The sequence below is a fragment of the Trichomonas vaginalis genome, chromosome VI, assembly GCF_026262505.1.
Source record: "Trichomonas vaginalis G3 chromosome VI, whole genome shotgun sequence".
In the NCBI taxonomy this organism is placed as follows: Eukaryota; Parabasalia; order Trichomonadida; family Trichomonadidae; genus Trichomonas; species Trichomonas vaginalis.
The window spans coordinates 15,144,702-15,156,343 of record NC_067208.1 but is presented as its reverse complement, the minus strand read 5'-3'; the positions used below and the strand labels follow the sequence as shown (position 1 = coordinate 15,156,343).

The window sequence follows — 11,642 nt, the reverse complement described above, 5'->3', positions numbered from 1 at the left end:
TATGTTCGAGTTGAATATTACGAGTACGTCATATTGTTTTTGTTCGCTGAACTTTCAAATCTTTTTATTGATTTGATCAAAAGTTTTGCATTTTCAAGCCGTATATTAAACAATACATGGCGACAGCTATTCTTGCATTAGTTCATTCTCGACGGAGCTGATATTTACAGTTGAAGATGGTTCAGTTTTTTTCAACTCGTTGAAACAGTTTTTTTTATGTCTCGTTTGTTTATTTTATTGCACGTATTTAAACTTATAATTTAAAATGTCGATCTAACACACATCAATAAACATTGATCCTTTTCTGATTTCCAACAATTTTTTTTGTTCAAATTTTTATTCCCGATTCGACTTCTTGTTATTCATCCAATAATTGTTCCATATACCACAATGTCTAAGATAATCTTACTTTTAAGCTGTTACTCCTAATATTGCGAGCTTTAATTCAGAATTGATCTTTCACTAGCTGTATCATCCGATAGAACACTTGTTATAACGACACCAAGATCACTCTCAATTATACTATATAGGATACATAAAAAATTTTTAAGCGTAAATAATTTCTTAAATTAGCTCATCTCATTGAATATATTTTATATCTATATACACACATGCCGTTGCTCTAAATACTACTATATAAGAGATCATGTCTTAATTCAATATTTTATTATGATATGAGACATTTGTTTGCATTTATTTGAAAATATTGATTTATATTTTATCATTTCCATCTATGATAAAATATCATAGATGGATTTTCCATTCTAGTGCATCGGACAGTCTCAATTCGCTTTAGTTTTCTCATACTTTGATATTATGCGTCAGATATTTAAGGTTCTATTTTGTGTTGAAAAATAACAATGAATGGTAAAAAATACACAAGCTATAAATATGGAATGTTCGAAAAGATGCTAGATGAATGGCTTGGTGTAGATAGAAATGGTGATAACTCAAAGCATCTAATTACTAGCTACGAAGATCCAAGAGTTTGTAAATATAGTTTGGCTGGCTGTTGCCCATTTTCTCTTCTTGATCATACGAGAATGTCAAAAGGACCTTGCAAGTTCGAAGTTTGCCCATGCCCATGTTCATTAAAAGAAAAATACATTGCAGATAATAAAGGATTTACAACAAATTACGATCAACAACTGTTTGAAATCCTTGATAGTATAATTATAGATGCAAATAAAAGAATTACAGTTAGTAAAAACTACCAACAGAGCAAAAGTGCTGATGTCCAGATTAATCCTGAACTTCGCGACTTAGATACAAAGATTGATCGATTAATGAGATCATCGCGTGAACATGGCCTCGCTGGTGAAGTTCTTCGAGCAATGTCAGAAATGAATGAAGCACAATTACTTGTCGAAACAAGAAAGAGCAAAGAACAAGAATTACTAAAGAACTCCATAGATAAAGAGCAGAAAATCCATATATGTGACGTTTGCACAGCTGTTATTCAAAGGGCAGATATGGATAACAGAATGGAAGACCACGTACTAGGACGCCAACACCAAGCTTACGTTAAAATTAGAGAGACATACGAAATGCTCAAAAGCCAAGGCCTTGTAAGTAAAAAACATCGTTCTGGTCCTGGAATTCCGATACGTTCGAGAATGGGTGCACAAGCCTTGCAAGTCAGAAGATTAGTTCCTCTTGATTTGGACTGTTAATAATAAATATGTTTGTAATTTTGATTAATTTTTGATTTTTCTTTGGTTATATTCTCTTGTTACTTATATCACCGCAAAATCATATCAAATTGTAATCAAATTAAACATATTTGATTTATCTCATATTATTGATATTTCAAGTTGACTAATCATCATGCAGTAACTCAGATTTAACAAAAATGTATAGTGAATGGTTTATATCAGCTGTACATCGATATTTTACCACTTGCAAATCATAATTTTCAACCATTGTACAAAAATAATCATTAGATGACAATTTCCATATGATAAAGAGATATTCTGAGGACAATCTACCAATGGTCTCAATGGTCATCATTCAATACCGTAATTTCGAATGTAATTTGATGAAAAATAAAACGTAATTTTTACGAAAAGATGGTCTTATCTTGGTAATAATGAAGGCGAAAATTCTACAAGTGTAAATTGGCGACCATTCAAGTACTGAAATTTCTTGAATTCCAAATTGAATTGACAAAATCAAAAGGATTTATTTTTGTGAAATAATGAATAAAATCATATTTTAAACATATATGTTTTATGTCGATTTCTGTTTCAATGTCAAAATAAAATGTCTGAAAAACAAGTTCCACCATTGAATAATTCGTCATTATCAGCTAATTTATCTCCTGCAGATAGCTTAAAGGCTATTATTGATGACAATTATACATATACACCTCCAGAACTCGATTTTTTCAATCAAGATTGGAATACATTACAAAATATAGGCAGATTAATTTCAAAATCCTTAAATAATATCCAAGAAGAGCCAATTAGTCCTGAATTTGGACGCTTACTTGATCTTTCAATTCGATTTTTTGTAAATGAAACTCTTAAAGTCCAAACAATCTCAAGTACGAAGCTCTATCTACAAAATTCAAACGGTCCAAAGTCACTTACCAGCTTACAAAACCAATTATTAATTTTTGGACAAGAAAATGATCGTCTTTTATCAAAAATCAAGGAACTTAGTCAAGAGCTTGCAGATAAAGAGAAAATTCTTTCCGAAAAAGAGATAAATTCCTCACAAAATCAACCAAATTCCGAAAATTCCAGTTTGAAAACGAAACTCCAAACAGTAATTGATGAAAACAAGAAGCTCTACGACCAATTACAGAAGAAAGAAGTCCAATTAGAGAAAACGAAACATAATATCTCATTACAACGCAGCAAAATTGCAGAACTCGAAGCAGAACTTACAGAAATGAAGTTAAATGGTGGCCAGAAACCAAATCCTCATCGTCCACGCTCAAGTTCCTTTTCATATACTCATAATCCAGTGAATGATCAAACAGAAATCACCGTAGAACTACCAAATGATGTCTCCACATCACCATCCTACGAACAAGAGGCCATTGACAACATTTCCAAGGTCGATGCAGAGCTAAACGAGCAACAACAAGAAATAGATGAAGCAAACAATTTAATGTCACGTTTTCAAGCGACCATTTTAGAAGATGAATCATTATTGAACGAGCACGAGCGTCAATTGAAAGAATTCGCCAATGATGCAGGTTGTTTAGAGTATGATTTAGTGTCAATGGACAAAGTTTTGAGTTCATTGTCAAAATCGAACAAAATTTTCAAAATTGACAATGAAAGAATGTCATCATTGATAAATGAGATCAGATTAGCCATTGGCCAGAGTGTTCCTCTTGAGAACATACCGAAAAGAATCATAGAACTCAAGAGGAAAATCAAATCCCTTGAAAACGAAGAAGAAAACCAAACAAAAAAGGTTTTGTCAAGTTTAGTTCTGTTTTTGACAAAAATTTTGGAAGGAAAAGACGAAATTATATTCGGTCAACAAACAGTTCTTAAATCAGACAAACAAACAAGAGATAAAATTAAAGATGCAATTCAAAAATCTCTATCGTTTGTCGTGTCAAATGACGGTTTTCCACTTTTTGAAAGTTCTTCAGGTGATGAATCCGCAACAACCGAAATTCTTAACAACTTGACAATACAGAACAATAGTAATGTACATGCTGTTATTTTGTTGTTATCAGCTGTCAATGGAAAGCTAATTTCTCTTTTGAGAAATTCGCAAAAAACAATTGAAAAAATTACAAAATTTTTTTCTATTCCAATTGACACTTTTTGTAAGAATATTTCACTTATTTTTAGAAGGATTGAAACAACACTTTTAACATTCAAAAAACCAAAAAGCAGTAATATGATTGAAAACATGAAAAATTACATTGACTCTGTTGATGTTTTGATTAAAAACAGTGAACTTGAATTAAGACCAATTGTTGAAGACAGAAACATTAATATTTGTGATGTTCCAATTGTTGTCAAAACCGTTTTAGAATCACAAAAGAAAGAAAATGAAGAAAACAAAGAAAAAATTGAAAAATTAAGAAAAGAAAAAAAGAATCAAGAGGATTCTAAAGCAGAAAAAGAGAAACTAAAAGAAGAGATTGTTAAATTGAACAATTTCAACAATGAATTGGAAGAAACTATTTCAACTCTTCGAGAGAAACTTGAAAATGCAGAACAAAAATTTCAAAATGAAAAATATAAAAGTGACAGATTAAAGATTGCAATGAAAAACAGGGAAGAATCATTCCAAAAGAGAGCAGATAGTCTTCTTCAGATAGAAAAGGAAAGATATGATGACGAGATCAAAAGGAAACAAGAAATTTGGGATCGTCAAAAACTTATTTATGAATCAAGAGTTTCACATTTATCTGCAAAAATTGAAGCATCAAAAGACTCAGATTTGTCACTTTTATCTGATGAAAAATCTGTTTTATCTGTTAATGCAAGGTCCCTTGGAAATATCCTTTGCAAGTGCTTTACAATCAAAGGAGAATGGACTGATGATAAAGTCACAAAGGCTGTTATGAAATTGGTTGACATCGTTCGTAATTTAGAATATGAAAAAATTTCAAACAAAATATAAACTGTTTATATATAATTTATTTTTTTCAATAGTTTATGATTATTTTTCATTTAAATGATAAGAATAAATATATAATTGCGTTGTTTCAACCTGAATCGTAAAATCTAACACTAATTTTTTTTCTTTCCGATTTTCTGCGACATCTGTTTGAAATAATTAGCTATTTATGAGACATAATATGTAGATAAATGTGTGTACAATGTGAATGCATAGAAAGATCAATGACATATTAAGTTTTTCATCAAGATTTCAAAATCTTGAGATCTGAAAAAATCTCATATTTCGACGTCGCTTGTGATACAGATGAAATCCATACTACTAATATTTAAGTGTGGCATGCTGAGTTTGATGAAACACTTCTGATGCTAGAGAAAAACCGACTTTTTTAGATTCAGCATATAAATAATAGCATATTGTCATCAATACTATAAAAACGTATATTATATTGCATGTACACATTGTGTACTGCATGAAAATATTTGAATCAAATCAAAATGATGATTTTTACTTGAGGGCAATTCGACCAATATTCATTAAATGTATTTAAAATAAGCACAATTATTAAGTACAATATGTGAACAAATATGTGGTTCAACTTACGTTATAATTAAATACAGCTGTCAAAGGAGTTTCCATGGTGACACAACCCGGAAATTAAGGGCGAACTCACCATTATCTGATATGCTCTTTAAAAATCATAATATCTTTTATTTAACAGCAAAAATTTATAACAGCCATATTAAGCACTATATACTGATTTACAGTTACTTTTTCTCGACCGATAATATTAACTTTTGACCGTCGAAAATTGGGGAATAAAGGTTGAGTGTCAAAAAAATTGAGATAAAGTCAGAAAGTGGTTAGTGAACCCTTAATAAAATTTTAATACGATTTTATTTTTAAGGATATTTAATAGTATGAACATTTATCATCATAATTTCAGAAATTTGAAATAGATGTCTCAATTTTTAGAATCTTATTTTTGTCAATCATATGCTGTCATTTGACATTTTGCCAATTTGAAGAAAAGTTCAAAATATTGATTTATATCATATTATCTATCTAAATTCCATTTTTATTTCAATTTGTTTTTGAGAGTCTAAGAATTTTCATCATTAATTATTAAGGATGTTCTCTTTTATAGCTCTATCAAAGAGTTTCCCTACATACCGTCCTGGTCCATACCGTCCACCAGTCTTCCGTCCATACGACTTTAACGAATACGAGTATGACGAATCCAACCCAGGCAGCATCCGCATCTCATACAGACACAACGCTTATGAGTCCGACGAAGATGGCAACGGTGTCCGCATCAGCTACCACTGGCACAATCCATGGGACATTGGTGCATGGTACGAACGCAACGGTGAAGAATACGACGATGCTAACTGGAGAGCTGGCGTTGAAGTCAGATACACATGGAACGGAGAAGAGTACGACGATGCTAATCCATGGGACATTGGTGCATGGTACGAGCGTAACGACTATGGTGTTTCCATCGGCTACTCATGGAACGGCGAAGAATACGACGAATCCAACCCAGGCAGCATCCGCATCTCATACAGACACAACGCTTATGAGTCCGATGAAGATGGCAACGGTGTCCGCATCAGCTACCACTGGCACAACCCATGGGACATTGGTGCATACAACGAGCGCAACGACTATGGTGTTTCCATCGGCTACTCATGGAACGGCGAAGAATACGACGATGCAAATCCATGGAAAGTTTACTGGCGCAACGCTTATGAGTCCGACGAAGATGGCAACGGTGTCCGCATAAGCTACCACTGGCACAACCCATGGGACATCGGTGCATGGTACCAACGCAATGGCGAAGAATACGACGATGCTAATCCATGGGACATTGGTGCATGGTACGAGCGTAACGGCTATGGCGTTTCCATCGGCTACTCATGGAACGGCGAAGAGTACGACGAATCCAACCCAGGCAGCATCCGCATCTCCTACACACACAATGACTATGAATATGATGATGACAACTGAAGAGCTGGCGTAGAAGTCAGATACCAATGGAACGGTGAAGAATACGAAGATGCTAACCCAGGCAGCATCCGCATCTCCTACACACACAATGACTATGAATATGATGATGACAACTGGAGTGCTGGCGTAGAAGTCAGATACCAATGGAATGGTGAAGAATACGATGATGCTAATCCTTGGGACATTGGCGCATGGTATGAGCGTAACTCTGGTCCAATTCATGTTCCATACTGGAGCCCTGGAAAAACTGGTATCCATTTCAATTAAAATGAATTAAAATTTATTTTACTTAAAACAATTCCTTTTTTTTTCAAGTGAATTATTGGCTTGATACCCTCATCTGATAGCAGAAGAAGGAATTACCTCACCATTTTACACTGATGAATTCAAAATAAAATGAGTTTCCTTAAGGATATACTTACGACTGTAGAGCATAACATTCAATTAAGGGTTAATTTTCAATGATGATTTACATCAGTTTCCAGAAATTTGAATTAAAGACAGATGGACTTAAGTGAACCATTAAAATACATAAAAATAATCTTTTTACCCCAATTATGATTAAACACAATGATAAAACACTATCTACGACATTTGTTTAGTCTGCTCAAAGTGAAAATGATGGTCAAGAAAAAATGCTCGATGGACAAGAATGAAAAAAAAAAAAACAGATAACTTTTTATAAAAAATAATATTTTATATTGAAACTTTATAAAGAATTTATGCAAATTTATTTATATTGAAATAATTTCTTGCCATATTTATTTAATTTGAGAATTTATGAAACAAATTTTGATTATAATGAATTTAATTAGACTTTATCGCGACTTAGATGTATTGAATTAAGATAATGGACGATATCTCAATCAGGTGACGGAAATTCTTCTATAAATAGATAACTTTGCAAATAAACATTTTAATTTGTGCTTATTTACGCATTAAAGAAAAGAATTCATATCAAATAACAGAAGAAGGAATAACATTACCATTTTATACTTATGAATTCAAAATCAAAGGAGATTTCTTAAGGTTATACTTACGCCTATTGAATGTAACATTCAATTAAAGGTTATTTTTCAATGATGATTTACGTCAGTTTCCAGAAATTTGAATTAAGAATTTTATCGTGAATTGTTTTGGTGTATTATCGTTCTCACCGTAAATCTTTATTTTTAAGGTCAAATCATAAGATATTATCAATCTATTGCAATAGATTTTCATGAAAATGCTCCTTTATTTGTAAAAATCAAATATTTTTGATAGACATAATGCAAAAAGTTTAAGTTAAAGTTTCTTCTTATCATTTGAATTAAAAATATTCGCATTCTATTGAAAATAATCATATTATGCAATTTTGATTAATCACAATGATAAATATGAAAAGAAAGAGAATTCCATAAAGCAATGATAAATATATTTATCATTATGAATGCAATGTAATAAAATATAGTAATAAATTCGAAAAGGAAAAGAATGCCAGTAAACGTTGATAAATATGAAAAGAAAAAGGATTACATAAACCAACTATAAATATTAATAATAAAAGACATTAATATCATCTTCCAATGATAAATATGTTAAGAAAGAGAATGCGATATAACAATGATAAACAGGAATGGCAGGAAAAAGAGATAAAATAGTAATAAATATGAAAAGAAAGAGAATAAGTTTCGTGTAAACATCAGCACCATGTTTGACTAAGAATTCGATAATTTCCATTGAATTCTCTTTGATTGCAATACTAAGAGGGTATTCATTAATATCAAAAGAATTTGATAAAACATTGATAAATATGAAATGAATGAGAATTTCACTATATAAATATAAATATGAAAAGAAATGTAAATATCGTTGGTATTTACTCCATTAGAATCTAAAAACGAAGCAACATTAAAATTTCCAAAATGCATGCTTTCTGCTTTTGAATCAGAAATTTATGCCAAATTTGATTTAAGATGCTCAGCCGTTACATAGTTTCGATAACACAATGTTGTATTAATCATGTTATCAAATGTTTTACCTTCTCATATCATTTGCATAAAGATCTCTTTATTTCCACTTTGAACAGAATATTTTTTTCCTGAATAATCATAGTTAAACACAATTGAATATTTAATTGCAAAATCAAGTGACGTGAATATATTATCAATTTTCCCATTAATATCAAGATTTGAGAATTTTCCCATGCAATATCGTAGCCTTCAGATTTGAAACATTTATTATATATTAGCATTGCAAATTTCATATTCTCAGGTTTATAAATGAGCGAAAATGCATTTGATATCTTTAATACAAATTTATGAAAAAGTATCAATCAAATACAGCACCATTTGGATGTTTATATTGTTTGCTTTAACGTAGTCTATAATTTGCGATGATGTTAGTAAAGTATTATTGCAATTAATCTCCCAAATGATATTAGAAGCTGGACTAGGGTAATTGAATATTTCAATTGGTTTAGCGTTGATAAAATGGTATTCAATTTTATTTGTCTGTTGCTTTGGGCATGACATAGCTAGTAAACATTTTGGCACTTTTGTTGATAATCGGTGCCATGTAGTTAAAGTCCAAAATATATATGGCAGCGCCTAAATCTAATCATAAATTCTAAATTAACATCATATTTATATTCTGTTTTTTTAAAATAATTTTTGGATTTTGTCAAAGACTGAGCTTCAAAAAAATCGATTCAAGTAAAAGATGATAATGGTTATTCTCATTTTTACTTTCAATTTTTGAATATAGTCGAAAATGTACCATAGACCCTTAAGGGTATACTTACAACTTTCTGACATGCTCATGCAAAATCAATATATCTTTAATGGAATAGCACTAAAGTATAACAATCATAGTAGGTACCATATAATGATTTATAATAGTTTTTATTCAACCAAAAATATTAACTTTTTACCTTAGAAGATTGGGACATAAAACTTGAGTCTCAAAAAAATTGAGAGAATGTCAGAAAGTGGAAAATGCACCTTTAAATCAAAATTTTACCCTAGATAACATGGGAAGGAATACACGAGTTCATCTCAAAAATAACGCATTTTAATTATCAATACAATTTTCAGACTTTCGTCCAACCTAAAAAAATTTATTTAGAAACTACAAAACATAATGAATAAAACTAAATAAGGCATTTATTTCCAGAAAAAACATAAAAATAGATATTATGATGTAGAATTTTGATGTAACTCATAATTAAAGAAATTACATAACGAATTATAAAGTAACTAGAATTTGGGTAGCTCTTGCAAATGAGAAGTAGCTATTTTTGGAGAAAATTCCAAAAGTTAAGATTATGATTTACTTTTTGAGAACAAATATAAAATTGAAATTCAATTTTAAGAGAAATATCTTCTTAACTATAGTATTGTAATAAAAATATGTTTTCAGAGTTTAAATGTGCACACAGTTCAGTAAGGATAGTGAATATATTTGAATATTTAGCGAATTAATAAATTGATGTCTTGTTAGATTGAAACTATAACTCCAACTATAATTTTAATGATATTTAATAGTATGAACATTTATCATCATAATTTCAGAAATTTGAAATAGATGTCTCAATTTTTAGAATCTTATTTTTGTCAATCATATGCTGTCATTTGACATTTTGCCAATTTGAAGAAAAGTTCAAAATATTGATTTATATCATATTATCTATCTAAATTCCATTTTTATTTCAATTTGTTTTTGAGAGTCTAAGAATTTTCATCATTAATTATTAAGGATGTTCTCTTTTATAGCTCTATCAAAGAGTTTCCCTACATACCGTCCTGGTCCATACCGTCCACCAGTCTTCCGTCCATACGACTTTAACGAATACGAGTATGACGAATCCAACCCAGGCAGCATCCGCATCTCATACAGACACAACGCTTATGAGTCCGACGAAGATGGCAACGGTGTCCGCATCAGCTACCACTGGCACAATCCATGGGACATTGGTGCATGGTACGAACGCAACGGTGAAGAATACGACGATGCTAATCCATGGGACATTGGTGCATGGTATGAGCGCAACGACTATGGTGTTTCCATCGGCTACTCATGGAACGGTGAAGAATACGACGAATCCAACCCAGGCAGCATCCGCATCTCCTACACACACAATGACTATGAATATGATGATGACAACTGGAGAGCTGGCGTAGAAGTCAGATACCAATGGAACGGTGAAGAATACGATGATGCTAATCCATGGGACATTGGTGCATGGTACGAGCGCAATGCCGAAGAATACGACGATGATAACTGGAGAATCGGCATTGGAATTAAGTACACATGGAAATAAAGTCCAAAAGTAATAAAATAATTTTAATAATTATTTTATCAAATATTCATTCTTTCTCTTTTTACTTTCATTAAGGGTGCACACGAGAGGATCATGTAAACTTCAGAATTTAGAACCTTATTTTTAGGCATTATCTTGGCTACCTATTTAGGCTCGAAAAGCAAAAAATATCAAAAAATACAACTTGACTCCATTATGACCCTTTCATGGAGGTAGTTTTTATCCGCTAGTATTTTCCCTTTGAATCTCTTTACAATTCGAAATCAAATTCAAACCTCAGTAGAAGAAAGGAAGAATCGACTTACTACGGTTGTAATACGAATAAATACATATATTTAATTATTTTTATTTACATAATAATTGTTTGAAGCTCATATTCCAACAAATTTTTAAATAAAAACATTAAAATGTTAAAAATGTTCATATATTTTAATAGGGTTTTGGCACTTTATTGAGGAATTACTACATACATAGTCGAACTGAACTTGATATTTTGAAATTTAAATTATTTATCAAAATTAAAATTTAACTTGAAATTTATAATTATTTAGTCATATTTTGCATAATTCTAAGTAGATTTTGTAAAAAATCAAGAAAGAAAAATTTTAACGTGCTTTATTTTTTCTTTTTTATAATAATACATATTATTATATAATTAACATATTCATAATGTTTCACCCTTTCAAAAATATAATCCTCCTCCTCTCAAATAAACGTACATACGGGTGGCCTCTTT

The 11,642-nt window shown here is 31.0% G+C and overlaps 4 protein-coding genes across 4 annotated transcripts, besides 5 other annotated features; all 4 read left to right on the top strand.

The window, feature by feature from the left end:
• Positions 1-800: 800 nt before the first annotated feature.
• TVAGG3_0868630 (mRNA splice site selection) lies at positions 801-1,730 on the top strand (the record flags this gene model as incomplete). Its single annotated transcript, XM_001314637.1, has 1 exon — positions 861-1,673. The coding sequence occupies one exon, from the start codon at positions 861-863 to the stop codon at positions 1,671-1,673; it is 813 nt and encodes a 270-aa protein (XP_001314668.1).
• A 511-nt stretch (positions 1,731-2,241) lies between these two features.
• TVAGG3_0868620 (uncharacterized protein) lies at positions 2,242-4,605 on the top strand (the record flags this gene model as incomplete). The annotated part of the gene is made up of 1 exon (XM_001314638.1): positions 2,263-4,599. One exon carries the CDS (start codon positions 2,263-2,265, stop codon positions 4,597-4,599), a length of 2,337 nt encoding a protein of 778 aa, XP_001314669.1.
• An 836-nt stretch (positions 4,606-5,441) lies between these two features.
• Positions 5,442-5,474: a mobile genetic element.
• A 253-nt stretch (positions 5,475-5,727) lies between these two features.
• Positions 5,728-6,606, top strand: TVAGG3_0868600 (porin domain-containing protein; the record flags this gene model as incomplete). Its single annotated transcript, XM_001314639.1, has 1 exon — positions 5,728-6,606. One exon carries the CDS (start codon positions 5,728-5,730, stop codon positions 6,604-6,606), a length of 879 nt encoding a protein of 292 aa, XP_001314670.1.
• Positions 6,607-9,165: 2,559 nt separating this feature from the next.
• Positions 9,166-9,371: a mobile genetic element.
• A 1-nt stretch (position 9,372) lies between these two features.
• Positions 9,373-9,405: a mobile genetic element.
• Positions 9,406-9,560: 155 nt separating this feature from the next.
• Positions 9,561-9,593: a mobile genetic element.
• Positions 9,594-10,342: 749 nt separating this feature from the next.
• TVAGG3_0868560 (porin domain-containing protein) lies at positions 10,343-10,906 on the top strand (the record flags this gene model as incomplete). Its single annotated transcript, XM_001330596.1, has 1 exon — positions 10,343-10,906. One exon carries the CDS (start codon positions 10,343-10,345, stop codon positions 10,904-10,906), a length of 564 nt encoding a protein of 187 aa, XP_001330632.1.
• A 75-nt stretch (positions 10,907-10,981) lies between these two features.
• Positions 10,982-11,634: a mobile genetic element.
• The last annotated feature ends 8 nt before the right edge of the window (positions 11,635-11,642 follow it).